This window comes from Andrographis paniculata, unplaced genomic scaffold (assembly GCF_009805555.1).
Source record: "Andrographis paniculata isolate CXL003 unplaced genomic scaffold, ASM980555v1 Contig37END, whole genome shotgun sequence".
NCBI classification, from domain to species: domain Eukaryota; kingdom Viridiplantae; phylum Streptophyta; class Magnoliopsida; order Lamiales; family Acanthaceae; genus Andrographis; species Andrographis paniculata.
Genome location: NW_026137570.1, coordinates 7,632,407 through 7,652,676, shown reverse-complemented (window position 1 = coordinate 7,652,676; position 20,270 = coordinate 7,632,407). Strand labels below are relative to the sequence as shown.

General features: G+C 29.5%; 1 protein-coding gene across 1 annotated transcript; it reads left to right on the top strand.

Annotated features, from left to right (window-relative positions):
- The first annotated feature begins 5,704 nt into the window (after positions 1 to 5,704).
- LOC127250240 (uncharacterized) lies at positions 5,705 to 18,602 on the top strand. Its single transcript, XM_051273410.1, has 18 exons — positions 5,705 to 6,519; positions 7,691 to 7,804; positions 7,892 to 7,948; positions 8,110 to 8,186; positions 8,271 to 8,370; positions 9,303 to 9,376; positions 9,984 to 10,084; positions 10,167 to 10,270; positions 11,403 to 11,456; positions 12,088 to 12,143; positions 12,249 to 12,287; positions 12,997 to 13,138; positions 13,340 to 13,524; positions 13,901 to 13,968; positions 14,782 to 14,854; positions 15,311 to 15,372; positions 16,024 to 17,287; positions 18,042 to 18,602. The coding sequence occupies exons 1-18, from the start codon at positions 6,439 to 6,441 to the stop codon at positions 18,295 to 18,297; spliced, it is 2,907 nt and encodes a 968-aa protein (XP_051129367.1). The 5' UTR covers positions 5,705 to 6,438; the 3' UTR covers positions 18,298 to 18,602.
- The last annotated feature ends 1,668 nt before the right edge of the window (positions 18,603 to 20,270 follow it).

The window sequence follows — 20,270 nt, the reverse complement described above, 5'->3', positions numbered from 1 at the left end:
AACACGATGGTTTTTACTCAATAAAAAAAATACAGGAAGTGTTTGTGATAATTTACCCTAAAATATTTATGAAACGAACAAATATTTTTGTTTCGAAAAATATTTGGAGTTTTTAACCATGTTTGGATTGGCTTTTGCAAGACTTTTTTACTTTTACTTCTAAGGTCCGTTTGGATTGGCTTATGACATAAACTTTTGGTTTCTACTTCTAAAAAACAATTTATACCTTCTGTCAAAAAATAGAAGCAATTTTTTAAGCTGAAAAGTATTTTTTTAAAAAACATATTCGGAATAGCTTCCGAAATAATAATAATAATAAATACAGTACTATAATATAATGCAATATAAAAATTATTAATTTATATATTATATCTTAATAAAAATTAAAATTATGATTATATTATTATTTTTGATTTATTTGTTATACTTAGATTAAAAAATAAATTTGAGATATCAAATTTAAATAGGAGTATATAAATTTTTTAATTATACTAAAATTACTAATTATAATCTATAAAATTTTAAAATACATTATAAAATACAAATAATTTACTATTTTATTTTCATTTTATTTTTAATTATATATACGTATATGAAAAAATTAAAATATAAGTAATCAAATATATTTTTATACTTTAATTTAAAATATTTAAATATAATTAATAAAATTTAAAATAAATTATAAAAATTTATAGAAAAACTACTACTCCCTCCGTCCACATACAAAGTAAATATTTATTTTTGGCACGGTATTTTTTTAAGAAATAATAGTATTTTAATTATAGTAGGTAGTTAAAAGTAGTAAAATGACATTTTTGCCCTTGCATTTTAGTGTAAAAGTAATGATGTGATGTAAAGTAAGGGTATTTGTGGAAAAAAATGAGGTATTTAATGAAATGTTTACTTTTTAATTGGACGTCCCAAAATATAAATATGTATACTTTTTAGCGGGACGGATGGAGTATTATATTAACAGTATATCATTTTGAGTAATTTTAACAGTTTAAAAACAACTTCACTCTATAATATCTGAATAGTTTTTTTTATAAAAGTTGCTTTTATACAAATTCATCCAAACAAAAAATCAAACTTCTACTCTTGACTTTTGTTTCTACTTCTATTTTTGACTTCTGCTTATTTTTTAAGTAAATTTAAACGAGCCTAAAAGAAGTTATTTGTATCTTGTATTGGCTTATGTCATTGAGGTAGCACAATTTTTAGTTTAAATTATTATTTTATTCTAATAATAATAATAATACAAATAAATATACAATAATATAATATAATACAAAAATAATTGATTTATAAATTATAGTATTTTAATAAAAAAAATAAAAATATATTATTATTTTAATTTATATGTTATACTTGAATTAAAATTTTGTGGTTTTTAAAAAAAAATTAAAATTTAACATTATAATTAAACTATCAAATTTTAAAAATGGGAGTATATAATTTTTTAATTTATATTAAAATTATTAAATATAATATATAAATTTTTAAAATAAATTATAAAATACAAGTAATTTAATGTTAAATTGTAATTTTATTTTTAATTTATATATTATTCTTTTAAAATTAAAATTTTAAAACATAAATAACTAAATTTTAAATTTATGTTTTTTATACTTTAATTTAAAAATTCTAAATAGAATTAATAAAATTTGAAAATAAATTATACTAGTAAAAGTTTTATAAAAATATACAATTTATCCGTTATATAAAAATTAAATTATATAATAAAAACATACAAAATGTCATTTACTATAATAATGTTATAATTTCTCGTATTTATAACAAAAATATCTAATAATGTAAATATTAGAAAAAAACATCCATATAATTTAAATTGGAATATAAAAAAAAAATAATTACAAAATAATACTCATTTTATTTGAACTAATTATGTCACAATGTCCGAGCACGAAACGAAAAGATAATAAAAGATAATAGTAATATTTTTATGTAAGGACAAAATAGGTAAAAGTAATAAAATTAAAATATTATAGAAATATTTTGTAAAAGTAAATAATAAAATAAAAGTAACTAGAAAATAATAATTTCCTGGTGCGTACGAAGATTTGCCATTTTTTTAGGAAAAGACATTTGTTATCATGTTTTTGCTAGATCATATAATTGTACGATAATGCATATTAAATACCTATAACACATTTTTAAGTGTTCTCATTATTTAATATGATTTTCTTTTATATATATATATATATATAATATAGTATATTTTTATTAAATTTGTACGTAAAAACTAGTTATTGAAAATTCAAACCAAACGTAACCTTCGATTGAATTCCATTACGACTTAGGTATGAAAAATAATTGGCCTTGTGAGTGTGGCCAACTTTTCTTTGTTGGGAAAAAAGCAAATTAAATAAATAGAAGATAAATTTGGCCTCAAAGTCTAATAAACAGAAATGGGTGGATTTTGACAAAGACATTTCTTTTACTATAAACTACACATATCCTTTTATTTATTTATTTCACACCTTTTTTTTTCTTTTTTCATATAAGCATATTCCTTAAATTATATTTATCATTTATATAATACTAAAAATAATCGTGGACCATAACTAAAAAACTCAAAAATATTTAAACTTTATTTATTCATATAAATTTCAAATATAATTACAAAAATTTAAAAAATAAAATTTATGATATTTAAAAACCGTCTAAATTTAAAAATATGTGCGAGCTTTATTTATTATATTTATTCCGTAAGTTCACAGACATATAATTTTATTATTTGTCAAAATATGATTAAAGAAAATGAATTTTTTTTTTTTTTTTTTTTAAGAATTTTGAATAAATTCCATATGATTATGTAATATATTTTAAAAACAATCATAGTGTCAATCGGTCCGATCCAGAAAGCCAACCAAACATTACCAATTGTTTTAGCCTTTTAAGGTTAGCTCAATATAAAATAAAATAAAATAAAATAAAATAAAGTAAATAAATAAATAAAATTCCAACATCAATAATATATAATCCAAATTGGTAATGGCAAAATTGTAATTCGTCTTCGTGTAAGAATAGTGGTGTAGGTTACAACCATTCAAATATTTGATGTCTAAATATTTCCTATCATTCATATAGCACACAAAAAATATCAATGGTTAAATTTCACGTCAATTTGAAGAAGAAAAAAAAAAAAAAAGGTTACATTTTCGTCCAAATTGATGGCCTTAAAAAAATAAAAAACCTGTGCCATTTATCTATTTATTTAAATAATAATAATAATAAATAACAGATTGTAGGACCGAATATGATTGTAAATATATCCATAAATAAAAATAAAATAAAATTGTGAGCCGATGACTGTACGCCTCATAATTACATAATAAAGCCACCGCCATCCACGTGTTATTATTATTATTTTGTCTTTTAGTACGTAGTGTTACATAATAAAGTTTGTGTGATTGCTATTTAAAATTAATTTAAATTTAGATATTAATTTAATTTTTTATTTAAATACTAGTATATTATTTTCATAAAATATTTTATAAAAAAATAAAAATATATTTTTGTTAAAAATTATATTAAATAAATAATTTGATTTTCATTTGAAATAATAAAAATAAACATATGATATCTTATTCTTTTTGAAAGTATTAGTATTTTTTATTTTATAAATAAATATATTTATAAATATTCGAATATGTTGTTTTTTTTTTTAAGTTTAAAATTTTTTATTTAAATTATATTTTAATATAATATTTTATAAAAATTAATACTTCATCCATCTCATCCAAATTGACCCTTTGAAATTTTATTATAAATTAAGAAATAATAATATTTTACTAGTTAGTAAAGTGTGTAAAAAGTTTTAATATTTTTGCTTTTTAATTTTATGTAAAAAAATAATTGTATGTTTATAATTTATGTAAGAGTTAAAAATATTTTGGTATCAATGTATGATTACTTTTACTAAAATAGGAAAAAGATATTTTGAAGTGTGACGAACGAAAATAATAAAAATGATACGTTGAGTTGGGATGAAGGGAGTATATCTATGTCCCATATCTATTTACTCATTTGCTTTTTGTACGAAATTTTAGAAATATTAGTATTATATTGAGATGTAATATAAGTAAAAAAATAAACTAATCTTATTAATATTGTAAGATATAAAAATAATGACATTTGTATATATTTTGTAAATTTGAAGAATATTTATAATGCTATGTAAATTGTACAATTATTAAGAAAAATAAATAAATATTTTATTAGGAGACGAATCAAAATAAAAATATAAATAAACTGTTAAAGAATAGAGAAAGTATTAAAAATTGTAAGAACTAATTAATTATAATTCTAAGTTAATAAAAAACAAATCGTACACTATACATGTATATATTATAGATTAACAACCATATTATTGTTTATGTTGATAAATAAAAGTGTTTTGCTTTAAATATATATTTTATTTTTACGTGAATTATAAGAAATTGTGTAATAATACAATAAATAATACTATTTCATTTAAGAGTAAACTTTATACTTTACTATTTTAATTTGTTCAAATCGTACGTTGTTTTTGTTGTTATTATTATTATTATTAAAACTAATTCTAAATTAAATATTAAAATATTTTTAATTTTTACTTTAATGTCAAAAATAAAAAAGACATTGTATATCTACAAAATATTAATTAAACTTAATTTACTAAATGATAAACAAGGTATTTTATATTATATGTTAATTTATTTTAAAATGATATAATATACTCCATCCATCCGTCCTCTCTATATATATTTTATAATTTACTCAACTTTTTAATAAATTTATGCATTAACCCTGATAGACTACCTATTCAATTTAACCGATGCTTCAATTTAATATAATTATTGTCATAGGTCAAAAATGAATATTCAATTTTGACTGTCCAATTTTTCTTCATATGGGCATATAGATGAAGCTTCTCTTGGCCAACGAAACTTTAATTAGGTTTTTCAAATATATATAAATATTCATCTATTTTTATAGACAATTACTGTGAAAATTACAATTGAAATAAAACAATAATCAATTTAATCAATAATATTATTTTTAAAAATTAAATAAAAATATTAAATACATACACCCATATGATAGTAAAACATTACAATTTTTTGTGTTAAAAATTCACGGGGACTAATATGAATTTGGGCTAGTAAAATAATACTCTATTTGTCCCAAACAAGGTGCTACATTTAAGTTGAGCACGAGATTTTATGTAAAACGTATTAAGTAAAATAATTACGTAATTAGGTGATATGATGAAGAGAGAAATGTATATATATATTTTTTTATTAGAGTAATACAATGGGATAAGGTGTGAAGATAAAGATCAAGTATAATTAATTATTTTCTAATTTAAAAATCAGGGTGTTTGGGACATACAAAATGTTATAATTAATTATTTTTTTATTAGGTAAAATGTTGCACGATGTTTGAGACGGATGGCGTACATTTTTATTTAAAATTATATAAATACAATAATATTAATTAATTTATATTTAAAAAAAACAAAATAAAATTCATAATTTTAAAAATATCGCCAAATATTTATAAATCAAATAGTGAAACATCCAAATAAATAAATAAATACTCCATAACTGGTAAATTGGTAAAAGGGAAAGGTAAACAAGTTGGCCAGCTGGTTTGAAGGCCAAACGCCATTAACAATTTCTTCAATTCAACAAAGGTCACCTCACCTGACCGACTCTCCTTTTCTCTTTTCTCTTTTCCCTTTTCTTTCTTTTTCTTCTTCTTCTTCTTCTTCGCCCGAGAAGTCAACAATTCACAGCCCTAAGCCTAAATCCCCTTCAATTTATCCCAATAAACAATTCAAAATTCCTTCTCCAATTCTGTATCTATTGTATGTATGTATGTATGTCTATGTACATCTACACACATCTTAAGATATATAGAGAAAGAGAGACAGAGAGAGACAAAGAGCTCTGCAGCTGCTGCATCGGGTTTGGAGGTGTCTCTGAGCTTAGCTCGATCGTTACGGCGTCGCGTGTCACCACCTGGCAATTCTCCAGAGTCCCATTTTCCTCCCTTCCAGGTGGTGCTGGCGGCTTCTCTTCTCCTCTCTCTCTCTCCCTTGTTTCAATTTCCAACAACAGGATAATCATATAAAAAATCCACCCTTACAATTAAATCGCTCCTCTTAGTAACCATCTTCTGGCAATTCAATATTCTTTGATTCTTTCTTTTGATCTCATACTTATCCGGATTCGAATTCCTAGTTTTTTCGAGGTTTTAGCGATTAGAGGTTGAAATTTGGAATTTTGAGGGCAATTGGGAGACATAACCCTGATTTTCTGTATACATACAGCAAAGTCCAATAATCAATAGAAGCATTTTAGGGTTTGTGGGTTTTGTTAATTATCCAATTTCGAGTCCCCGAAGAAGTTGTTATAGAATAGTGCAAAAATGGTGAGTGGGAATTTGTTCCACTGTAGAAAGAACTCATGGCCTCCGGAAGAGTACATTCATCGATCAACCTTGCAGCTGGTAAGCGTTTTTCTCGCCCTCGATTTATATTTTGAGACATGTTCGAAGGTGTTGTGTCATAATTTTTCATAATTGTGCTGTCTGTTGCTTCCCAAAGCAGCAAAGAAGTAAATCCATATATGTTGTGGACTTGAAAAGTTTGATCACCAATGATAGTTTTGTAGAAATTTATTATTTTTAAAATTCGAAAAGTTTGGGTGGGGCTATCATCTTGGTTTTAGTCATTTGTTAATATTACACGGAGAGGAATGTAACATACAGAAATTCCTGGATTTGGCTGGATGATTATATGAAAATTCCTGGATTTGGCTGATTGATCATATGAAAAGTCCAGGATTTGGCTTTACTTCCTTTTGGTCAAATTTACCATTGGTTAGGGCGTTTGTCTTCACTTTGAAGTATGCACTATATTTTGTTAAGATGTGTATCCCCAAAGAAAAGAAAATGGGGACAGAGCAGCTGTTTGATTATTATCTTTTTTTTTTTTTTTTTCAATTTCTAGCCGCAAAGATATAGTATTGATGAAAATGCAAGAACTTCTCGGAGAAAGGGAAAAAAATGAGGAGATGTTGCAAGTTATGTTCTCAAGAGCGCTACTTTACTTAATTGCTATTTAGCTGGAATGAGGAAGATATGAAACACTTGGAATTAGTTTCATTTTCGGTTTCAGTTATATATATAAAACAATTAAAATTTATAATATTCAATCATGTACTTGGACTTGAGGGATTTGTAGTTTATTTGATGTGATAGGACAGTGAGGATAATGTCAGTTTTGTTCATTTAAATCTTTTTAATATTTGTGAACGGATTTTTATTTGGTTGCCTTTTGTTTTTGAACCACAAAATGTGCAAGCTTCTATTTTACCTTTAAAGATGTGATATTGAAGTTTAATTCATCTTCACGTCTCATTCATACATGTCGCTCTCACAAATCCAATCAATTTTTTTCTAGACAAATTAACAGTGGTGTTCAATTCATCATCATGTCTTATTCATACCAATCGGTTTCAAACACTTCAATAATTTTTAATCTTTTTGAGAGGCCCTGTCATGAGGGATAATTGTATAAGCTTATTTAATTGGTTTTTAATCTTCTTTTTGGTATGTTCGCAATGGAGAAACCTGCTTGCCCACTTATCTAAGTGTTTTTTTAATTTTTGGTCAACAGCTTAATGATCATGACAGTGCTGCCCCACCGGAACATGCATGGAGAAGGAAATTAAATAGCCATGCAAGTATTCTTAAAGAATTTAGTGTTACGTTTACAGAGGCTATAAAGATGGTAATCAAAACAAATTTTCATTATACATGCTCATAGAAGTATATGATGCATTGGCTTCTCAGTTCTTAACAATCCTTTACACTATAGGTTACGCTTGGAATACGTCTATGGCATTATGTGCGGGAAGAGGCATCTCATGGAAGAGTAAGTTACTTATCCTTTTGGAATATCTTTCTCAACGCACTGCTCCATTTCGCTATCTTTAGTAAGCATTATAACTTCATTAATGCAAAAATGAAAGCTAGCTTTCACAGAAATACTACTAAAGGCAGTTCTTTTCTCTGATGTAATTGCTCCTTGTACAGAAAGCACCGATAGATCCGTTTACTCGAGAAAGTTGCAAACCTTCTGCCTCGCAAGGAGTTCCTCTGGGTGGGATGGGGTAACTCATTAGTCTTTACGTAGTTCTTTTATCAACTGTTATTTCATGAGATTTTGGTGAACATCAATCTGCATTCAAATACAGGAGTGGGAGTATATCCAGAGGTTTCCGAGGGGAGTTCAAGAATTTCCAAATACTGCCTGGTATATGTGAGACATCTCCAATGATGGCCAATCAATTCTCTGTAAGGCTCTCTTACTTACTCATCTTTACTTTAGAAAAAGATGTTCCATTCAAGAAATTTAATTTATGATATAAACAGCCCATGTATATTAGTCATTTAAAATTATTGATTTATTTTCCTTTCTGAGTAAATGTCTCACCATTCTGTTGTTCATTACTTTTGTAACATCCATGAAAATGCGATCAATCATGATTGCATATTCGATCTGATCGCGGATGATAGTTATTGAAAAAGGTAGAAGGCATAACAATGGGTGTGTTTGTTTGTGGGTTTGGGGTTTTGGGTTTGGACTTATGAATACTAAAAAGTTGAATTTGAATAGTTGTTTGATGTGATGTAAATAGATGTTGATGTGATGTTTTAAATGTAAAATAAATTTGTAGTATAATATATAAAAAAAAGGTAATTGTTTGATTTGATATTTTTGGAGGGAAAGAAGAATCTGAACAGTAAAAATATGTTGTAAAACCCACAAAAGAACACAACCTAATATTCTAGTTTCCATCAGATTGTGTGAGATAGTCTTTGTAAAACTATTTGATTTGGCTCTTCTAGGGTGCATGGCCAGATTTCTTGCTTTCCTTTTTTCTTGGAATTTTAAATGTAATTCTTAAAATCTTTTAATTGTGCAATGAGTTTTCAAACCTAATGAAAATGTATTTAAACTCTAGTTTGTTGCCCTGAGCTGGTTGTCTTATGTAAATTAAAGGGCACAATGATTGATCTTCAAATTGGGGGAAGGTACATTAGTCAATTGATTTGACATTCTGTTTTCAAAATTGTATGACTTAGTTATTTGATTTCTCATTGTTTTACTACTTTATGTAAAATGGATGCAGTACGGTATTTTACCTTTTTACATTATGTTGTGCAAAATATTGTTATTGCGAACAGTGCTTGATATTTTATGTCTTCAATTGTTCTTACTGCAGATTTTCATATCTCGAGATGGAGGAAACAAAAAGTATGCTTCGGTTCTAGCTCCAGGCCAGCATGAAGGTTTAGGGTATGGATCTTAGCAGTGCAGTTCTAGTTGTAAATCCCATATTTTTGTGCTCTTAGAAATATGGTTTTCGCTGCTGATTTGGTCAACTGAGGTCTGGAAGTGTGTTGTGTAAATTTCTTTTCCTGCCGCAATGTTGAAAACAAATAACATACCAATTCCAGCACTGTGATGCATCCATGTGCTAAAGATTTCTAAGCCACAATATTCTTTGTTTTATGCTTTATTTAAGAATTGGCTACCTAATTTTTTGAATGCCTGGATTATGTTGTGTAATTTATCATTCACGTATCTTTGTTCAATTATGTCTTTCCACCATACCATCTATAAGATTGAGAAAGTTGAAGAAATAGTTTATGCATATTTTGAAGAACACAAGAAATTAGTAACCTTTTTGGGCAGAGTATTAATCACTTGTTTTTAAACTAATATCATCCATCAGTTCTGCTAAGAAAATGGTATTGCTCAAGAGTGGTAAGCTGTTATGATTCCACGTTTGCTCCCAACAATTCTGAAACAAAAAAAAAGATAATACATGAAACTATCTACAATTTAGTGAATTGCAAAAGCAACTGTGGACCGTTCTATGTTTGATTGTTCTTTCTGACAGGAAATCTAGCGATCATGGTATTTCATCGTGGGGGTGGAATCTAAATGGTCAGCATTCGACATATCATGCACTATTTCCAAGGGCATGGACTGTTTATGATGGTAATTTTTCTACCTTTGCTGTTGGATTCAGAGAGGTGTATCATATGAACCATGAGCTATTTACATTCCTTTATTTCTGCAGGTGAACCTGACCCAGAATTAAAAATTTCTTGTCGGCAAATATCGCCATTTATGCCACACAATTATCGAGAAAGCAGTCTTCCAACAGCTGTATTTGTCTATACTGTGAGTAAATATTCCTTCTGATCCTCTCTCTCTCTCTCTCTCTCTCTCTGTGTATTATGTTTGTTCTCCAATCAACTTATCCATCTTGTTTTGCAAATTTATAAAGCACAAACCTTTATTACAAATTACAGTGACAGCAAATGAGAAAAATATAATCGATATCCTCCCTAATATTCAGGCACATGATCCATAAAATAGTGGGCTATTTTTATCAGATGTTCCCGTACAGCTGTCCACATAGTGGGGTAAAGGCTTAGATCATACTATGATGAACTTTAATATCGAGCATAACATATATCTCCTTGGTATATAGTCCTACCCGAACAAATTGGATTTGTCTTGTTTTCATTCCTTCACGCACTTGTTTTCTTTCTTACTTAAAAGTGTGAATTTCCTTACTTGATATAATCCAAGAAATTTGATTTTTCAGGAAGCAATTTTGTTTTTTTTTTTTTTTTTTCGTTGTCCTGCTCCTAATTTACTCATGTAATTGTTTTTTTTTTGGTTGTAAATGAATGGTGGGATGGGGAGTGCAGTTTTTCTTTCTTGTGTCTAGTGTAAAAAAGTTACTGGACATTTAAATTGTGGCAATTCATTCAATTAAGTGTTTGTAGCGTGGCGTTAAAACATGACCATGCATGTGATTTGAACTTGTTTTGTTTGTTTGGCAAACAGAAATTCTTATTTTGAATTATTTTTTAATATAGTTGGTTGGGTAACTGGGTGTCTTATACAACATTGCTTTAGGCTTAGATGATGCTGATTGGCCCACTGCATATAAAGGTAAAAGATTTAGGAGGTGGTGATGATACGGGTATAAATGTGAACTTACATGATCATATTTCTGCCAGTATATAATTGCTGCTACTTTGAAGTGGCGACAAAGAAATTGTCTTGAATTAGTAGCACATGATTATGTGGGAGGCATCTTTCAATTCCATTTTGTTTGTTGTTATACACTATTATCCTGCGGAATTTGTTCATCTTTAATCCAACTTCCTCCAAATGCCCAAAATTAATGGAAGTGATAGTTGATGCTAAGCTAAATCGTGCTAATAGTTTAGCGTTGTGTTCTGCTGCTGAGGAATATGATTCCGTTTGAGGCTCATATGTCTCTATTTAAATTTTGCAGTTGGTGAATACTGGAAAGGAAAGGGCGAAGGTCAGCCTCCTTTTTACCTGGGCGGTGAGTTTCTGGTAGTTGTATTAAATTTAGGGTGCCTTTACTACGCGGGATTAAGGCGGATAATATTATATTGTCCGTCTAATCTCATCATTACATTAATATCTCTAATCTCATGTTTAAATAAATGTGTAATCTCATGCATAATTAATCCAATCCAACCCTTACTATTATTTAATTCTACTTAATTATCCCTCTTTGTACACATCTAGAATCATTTTCTATAAATATAATAAAAATATTTTTGTTTAATATATCTATGTCATGATAATATTACAACTAAATTTTAATACATTGTTATATATTATATTGCTATAATTAGAAAAAAAAATATTTAGAACAAATTATAGATGTATAATTTATTATAAGATTACAAAGGATATTTTGAGTAATAAAAAATAATCATATCGTATAATTAAACAAAGTAAATGTTTTACTGATTAAATCCGTTGATTATATAATAATCCATTTAAATAATCATACATAATATAATCCCATCATTCAAAGTAAATGACTTAATCCATTGAAATAATCGTACACATTATAATCTTATTTTTCAAAGCAAAGGCACCTTCATGGCACTAATTCCATATGTGGGCAAGCACTCAGTCTGTATTCTTCAATTTTAATGCAGAATTCTATTGGGGGTAGCTCACATTTATCAGGAGAACATGTCAACGAGCCATTTGTGTGAGTGTATTTCCCAAACTAATGTTTGATATCTTATGCACTGAGATTTGGTTGTATTTTTTGACATTAATGGTTTCTTCTCTTCTTCGTTTTAACTTCATACAGTGCTGAAGATGGAGTCTCAGGCGTGTTGCTACATCACAAGCAAGTCATCATTCTTTCTTGTTAATTATGACGGTTGGTTTGTGTTTATTATTTTATTTGTCATAGTGTTGAAGTAGGAAAATCTTAAATACGCTGGCACAAATCATTTTCCCCCGAGAGATTATTTGAGAATGTAAGGTTGTGTTTACTATGGGAATTAATTAATCTTCATGTATAGACCTTCATGTAAGGATTAATAAATACCTCTTTGTAAACACACTGTAATTCTATAAGAACATTCTAAGTTGGTAGTAAATTATGCATTAATTCTACAAGGTATCTGCAATCTAGACCTAAACATCATTACTGAATACCTTATGCTTTCTGATTCTTATCTTTCTTTAATATTGTAATTTATTTCTTAAATTCATCCTTGATGTTTATGGTAGTCACTTCTTGACAAAGCTCTTATGAGTAAACTGAAGTTCTGAGTTAGATTATGTTCCGGAAACTATACGTCTTTTATTAAACATGCAAGCCTTGTTCATCAATGATTTTGTGAGTTGGGCATTGTTGAATTACCTTTTGCTCACCTTCCGTTAATTGCTTAGATTATATCAAGTACACTTGCTCTTCTGTTTTCTACCAGACATTGGGTGTGCTGTGGCTTTATTATAATTTTATACCTTGCATTGTTGTGTATATCTGAAGACTTAAATGACTAGAATTGCTACTAATATATTGCCTTTTCAATATTAATTGGCCTCAGAACAGCAAAAGATAACCATCCTGTTACATTTGCCATTGCCGCGTGTGAAACTCAAAATGTGAGTGTGTCAGTATTACCCTGCTTTGGTCTTAATGAAGGAAGCTGTGTTACAGCAAAAGATATGTGGGGGAAAATGGTGCAGGTAAAGATTGCTGCTTGTGTATTTTTCAACATTGTTGGTTACTTAGGTTTATTTTTTAATTTAATTTAATTATATATATATATATTTTGTGCTTGATTCAGAATGATTATTGTGTTATTGTGGCCCCAGCTCTCGCAATTTATGTTCTTCGTAGTTTTTTTTTTGTTTTGTTTTGTTTTTAACTGACTAACTTGGCTCCAGGATGGGCACTTTGATCGAGACAACTTCACCAAGGGACCAAGCATGGCTTCATCACCTGGAGAAACACATTGTGCTGCAGTTTCTGCTTCTACATGGGTTGAACCACATGGAAAGTGCACGGTTGCTTTTTCTGTTGCTTGGTCAGCACCTAAAGTTAAATTTTGCAAGGGGAAGTCCTACCATAGGTAATTTATTATTCTAACGCCCCTATTCTTCATATCTATTGTGAAACTGATTTGATTTGCTGAACTACCTGATGATATTAGCATGTTTGGCATCATATATCAATCTTTTGATAAGTGAGGTAATTCTTTATAAATGCTGAAGAGAACATATCTTCCTGTCATCTACTTTTTCCCCCTTTCACCTGTAGATCTTTGATCCGTGCCATCCCCTCTTAATAATGCCCTTAATATTATTTATTGTACAACGTTTCTTCAGCTGTGCATTTTCAACTCCTCGTACTTTTACTTCTCTTTACATTTTAGTCCATTAAAGAAGATTGAATTAGACAAATTTGAGTATCTGACCCTGTTTTTACTTGATCGATTGCCATCCCAGGAGGTACACTAAATTCTATGGTACTTCTAAAGATGCAGCTAAGAATTTGGTGCACGATTCTCTGACCAGTGAGTTGTTTTCAGCCCTTTTTGTTGATTTCACTTACTATGTTAACCTTCTTCTTTAATCGAATGTTTGCTTGGTTTAAGGTTTAACCAAAAAAAAATAAAAAAAACGGTGAGCGGAAGGGGAAAAAATGGAAGCAAGTCCAAGTTTCATTCATTAGGGTTTAAATGTAACAATGATATAAGTTACTTCTAAAAAAAATATTTGTGAAGGAATTAATATAAATAAATATATATGCTATCCTTATGTATTTAAGTTGTTTTTAAGGCAAGGAGGGCTAGATATCCCAGGTTCGAGTCGCTGTTGTTGGTTATTATGAAAAGTGTTTCATAAATTAACATTTGGTGAGAATGTGCTTATCATGGGGCGTGTTGAAGGAATTACTTTATAAATAAATAAATACAATATGATATATTTTTTCATTAAATATAACGTCAAATACACTTTCTAAGAAGAAATGTTCATTCAAGATAATTGAAAGACTCAAAATACAGAATTTTACTAGCCCTTCATTCGTTAGAGAAATACGCAGTGTACTGAGTATCATAACTATCTGAGAGTGGGAAAGAGAATGAAAAAGGTTTCTTTCATTGTACCTTATGAGAAGCATGAAGTTACCCGTTACATTTTTATTCAATCTTTTCGTCAAAACTTAATCATTATTGACCAGCCAAATTAAACTATTTTGCTCTACATTTTCATTTTTGCTCCGAATTCTTGAAGCAAGCATGGAGTAAGACTTCGACTATATTTTTAAGAGATTGTTGCTAGCCTGGTAGATAATGGATCTATATTCATGTTTGGATATGTATCAGATTATATGCTATGGGAAGAAGAGATTCAAAAATGGCAGAATCCTATTCTGAAAGACAACCGTTTACCGGAATGGTAAGCATTAGTGTGAAATAGTTTATGATAAGCAATATATTTTTCTCATCTTTGTTATTGCTATTGTAATCTATCACTTTTGGTTACCCTATCCCAAGAAGAGATCTAGCTAGCAATAATGATATGTGATAAGAAATTACATGGATGCTGCCCAAATTTCTAAAAAAATGAATGTCCCATTGTATGCAATTTGGTTTTTCAATTGAGGACATAAAATAATGTTTGAAATGAGGGAAATCGGATGATAAATAATGTAGTGTTATTATTAGTTCCATGATCTTTGTTTCCTCTTCCTATAAGAAATCAATATATCATTTATATATAATATGATTGTGATCAAAATCTTATCTATGGTTTTACTTTTCAGTGTATGAACAAATATTTCTTTTTGATTGTTCTCATCACATAAGATACATATTATAGGATTGTAAATCAATGCTATGTGTTGATTTGCAGGTATAAATTTACCCTCTTCAATGAGCTTTATTTTCTTGTTGCTGGTGGAACAGTTTGGATCGGTAATAATACATTCTTTACTCATCAGTTTCCACTAAAAAATGTAACTTCACTTTACTGGTTATTCTGTGGTTGCAGTTGATTATTTATTTATTCATTAGTATTATTTTCTCTGACTGTGATTGATATCTGAATTTCCTTCATACCTTTTACTGTGAATGCTAAAGTAATTCCACCATTTTGTTCTTACATCTCTTGGATGTGGTTTGAAACTAAAATTTACCTTTTGGAAGGACCATAAGACTATGATGTCATGCTTCATGATTGGTGGTAGGAGTGGTAAATTTTGATGCCACCCAAAGTTATGAATTTACACCAAAATTAATGGGTTTATTTCAGAACTTGTGTGTTTCGATTAGCATCAGATCTTGAAGAAAATTATTCAGTTTGGATCATAATGGATTGACTAGCCCCCCTCAAAAAATACTACTTTCCTTTCTAGTGTTGTTTTTTTTATTGTTTCTTCTGTTTTTATATATATGTAGTTGTGCTTGTACAAGTTATCCTTGGATAAATTCTGCATATTTCAAATCCCAATGATAGAACTATCTTAACTTTAGTAAAACTAAAATATGTTCTGTTGAGGTTGAAGCTTGTTTGCGGGTTTTTGTCAAAAGATTGTAAGAATACTCTACATTGCCTTTTTTGTACAGACTCGAACTTACCGGTTGAGGACTCAGGCAGTGTTATTTCAACCATCACCAGCAAAAAGAAGTCCAAGAAATCTAAAAAGGCAAAAGCAGCAAACAAAACATTGGCTACAGCTGTGAAAGAGTCTGCAGTGAATGACCGTGACGCGTCTGTAAATGCTGATTCAATCAATGGAAGACAAATGGCTTCCACAACATCATCAGATGAAGAAGAGTTGACTATTCATGGGGGTAAGCTGATGAATCCCATGAATGACAACGATGATGTAGGGAAGTTTCTCTATCTCGAAGGCGTTGAATATATTATGTGGTGCACGTATGATGTCCATTTTTATGCATCATTTGCCCTTCTGGAGCTATTCCCAAAAATTGAGCTCAGCATTCAGCGTGATTTTGCAAATGCTGTGTTATTTGAGGATCGACAAAAGGTGAAGTTTCTGGCAGAAGGGAACTCGGGGATTCGCAAGGTGAAAGGAGCTGTTCCTCATGATCTCGGAACACATGATCCATGGCATGAAATGAATGCATATAACATACACGACACGAGCCGATGGAAGGATCTGAATCCGAAATTTGTCCTTCAGGTCTACCGAGACTTTGCAGCCACACAAGATTTATCGTTTGGAGCGGATGTATGGCCCGCAGTCCGTGCTGCCATAGAGTATATGGAACAATTTGATAGGGACAATGATGGTCTCATAGAAAATGATGGATTTCCAGATCAAACCTACGATGCCTGGACAGTTCATGGAATAAGCGCCTACTGTGGTTCGCTATGGATTGCTGCACTCCAAGCAGCCGCGGCGATGGCCATCCAGCTCGGTGACCACTCTTTTGCAGAGAAATGCAAAGAAAAATTTACAAAAGCAAAAGCCGTTTATGAAGAGAAACTTTGGAATGGTTCCTACTTCAACTATGACAGCGGGTCAAGCAGCAACAGTAAATCGATCCAAGCTGATCAACTTGCGGGGCAGTGGTACACAGCAGCCTCGGGATTGCCTGACCTGTTCGACGATTGCAAGATTCAAAGTGCTCTCCAGAAAATATACGACTTCAATGTGATGAAAGTTAGAGGAGGAAGGATGGGCGCAGTAAACGGGATGCATCCTAATGGGAAGGTAGATGAGACCTGTATGCAGTCCCGGGAAATATGGACAGGAGTAACGTATGCAGCGGCAGCTACCATGATTCATGCCGGGATGATGGACCAGGCATTTGCTGCAGCGGAGGGGATATTCACTGCAGGCTGGTCGGAAGAGGGATACGGGTATGTTTAACACTATACACTATTTAATTCATCTACAAGTGCTTATCGTGCGCTCTAGTAAACTTGCTTTTTGAGATCTACAAGAAGTGTTTGTTTTATGCGAGGTTTACTATGAATTAGCATTATATGAAATATGATCAATGTGGGTATTTTATTTTGTGGGATAAATTAATCTTGCTACAATTATAACAAATATCAGGTTGCGTTTAGATATATTTTGGAAGTGTTTTTGGGAATAGTAGAAGTTGAATAGAGAATAAGTATTGCTAAAACAAGTTTGAAAATGTACGGAAAAGAGTGTTACTCATCCAACACGATGAACAATCCTAATAGAACTAACTTTGATTGGTTTCCTTGCACGTATTTTGGGTCTTTTAGTAAGTTAGATGGACATATGTCACGGAATAAGACAATTTTTGTTTCCTTTTCTTCTTTAAATGATTGTGCTTGTCATGTAGTAACTTTTTGCCAGTTGTAATATTTTCTATATTTTGCTGTATATGGGACTAACCCAAAAATGGACTTCACTAGATCAGTAGAGTCGCATGACTATTTTGATCGTTGAAACATCATACAAATCCTGTGCAGTATAGATTATCCGATCATCGAATAGTATTAATCATCTAATAATATGTCATTTGTAAGTTATTTTTATCTAATTAGGTTAAATAGATTACGTTGAGAAAATAAACATTGCCTAAAATCTTTTGGTGGCTGTTCCTTACATTGCTCCCATTTTATTGTTGGTGTTTAGATACTCCTTCCAGACGCCGGAAGGGTGGACGACGGGTGGGCACTTCCGGTCGTTGATATACATGAGACCGCTGGCAATATGGGCGATGCAGTGGGCACTATCTACGTCGAAGTCAATTCTGGAGGCACCCAAGAGCAGTGTAATGGAGCGTGGCGCGGTGTCCTCCTCCTACGCCCTCTCCCACCCTAATCCAGCTCATCCTAAGAAGAAGAGCTTTGGATGCTTTAACAATGCTGTATTCCACTGCTCTTGCTAATTGCCGATGCTCCAGGTACGTTTGGTTTGGCTGCCTGCCTAGTCGAGTCTGAGTCCGAGTGTGAGTCGGGATCGGGATTAAAACAACAGCTAGCATATGCATATGCATATGCATATCCGTCCCTGTCAAATTGATAGGGTTTCGTGGTGGTATCTGATCAGTGAATTTGTTCATTCCTCTTGTAAAAACAACCCTAATTCTAAACCCTACAGAGCTGTGTTGTGTACATGTCACAGATGACTCGCTCACTGACTGATCTCATCAGGAGGACATGTTTGAATGAAATTAGTATAGATTTCAAGTTATGGCTAATGTTGTGGCCGTGTCCTAATAAGAATAACCCTTAAGGTGAAAATCTGTAGCGGTATGGATTGCACTGGTTAAACTATTTGGCTCACCACAACAGCTTATAAATTCGGTCATCTTATCATGAAAACTAACCTAGTGGGCGGGCTGATGTTATGGAGTTGTATTTTTTGGACAACATTGATCATAACTTCAAAAAGCATTGATTAAGAGCATAGTTGTTATCGAGTCGAATCAAACAAAATTTTGAGTGTTTGTGTTCGACCCTTTATATTTGCGAATAAGACTTGTGTTCATTTGTTAAGTATTTGAGTTTGTTCTACTTGTTTGAACTCGATTCATTAGAAATTTTAGTGTTAAGAGTTTGTGTTGGGTTCCAATAAACTTGTTTAATAGCTCAAGCTTGTTTTGGATAAATATAATATTTTATTTTATTTTTTAAGACATATATTTTATTTTAAATTAATAATTATATATATATACTTATTTTTTAACAAGCTTTTGCGATTTTGTAAGCAAGATTTGGATTCATTCGTTAGGGTGTGTGTGTTTGCGGGATTGAATTGGATTTACATTATTCATCCAATTTTTTTTCCCTAAAAAATATCAAATCAAACATCTATTTTTTATTTTTTATATTATACTGAAAATCAATTTTACATTCAAAACATCACATCAATATTTATTTATATCACATCATACAACTATTCAAATTCAAAATTTTTATTATTCAAATTTCAACTTAAATCTAAACCCCCAAACAAACACACCCTACAGAACAAGTTTATTTATGTTGTTTGGCTTCTGCTCATTTATGTAGTTTCACCTGAATCAAATTGAGTAAAGTTCATGAATAGTTCATTTTGTTTAATAGCTCTGTACTGCAAATTTTTGTTTGATAACTATTTTTCGTACAGATATGCGTTTTATTTAAAAATAAATATTTAATTTGATTGAAAAAAATTTAAAATGTGTTTAAATATTTTAAAATTATATTTATAATATATTTTTTTAAAAATGAAATTTTATATAATAATGATAAAAAATGTAAAAATTATTAATAAATAGTGAGTAGGTAAAATAAAAAATAGAATAGAATATTAAAAAGTTAATAATAAAATAGAGATAAGTAAGCAATAATTTAATTATTATTTGAACAATAAAATTATAAGTGAATAATATTGTTAATGAATTATGTATATTAACCTAATAATCAACAACAAAAAATATATATATAATTATTCGAACAAAAAATATATATTTATTTATAAGAGGATAAATTAATTTTATAAAAATTGAAAATTTTAGAGGAATATAAATAATTTATTTATTGGAGAGATATACTACCTCCTTTTCACAATAAGAGTATTTATTTGTTTTTTTCATATAATTTTTTTAATATTATTATATTAATTTATAATAATAATGACAAAAAATTAATTAATACAAAATTTAATATATTTTAAATTGTAAGATTATTTATTATATTATACAGATAGTACAATTATATTAGAAAATGTATTTTAGGACTGAGAAAAATAAAAAATGGTACGAGGAGGCAGTAAATAACTTTTTAAACAAACGAAAATAAAAAATGTGTCACATAAAATTATAAAAACACATTAAAATTTTATTTAAAAGAATGTAAAAAAATATTTATATCAATC

Excerpts from the sequence above, each read along its gene's own strand:
- LOC127250240 (XM_051273410.1), top strand. The coding sequence starts at position 6,439 with ATGGTGAGTGGGAATTTGTTCCACTGTAGAAAGAACTCATGGCCTCCG. Across the intron at positions 10,271-11,402 it reads CAGCTGTATTTGTCTATACT|TTGGTGAATACTGGAAAGGA; the intron begins GTGAGTAAATAT and ends TAAATTTTGCAG. Across the intron at positions 13,969-14,781 it reads GGTGCACGATTCTCTGACCA|ATTATATGCTATGGGAAGAA; the intron begins GTGAGTTGTTTT and ends GATATGTATCAG.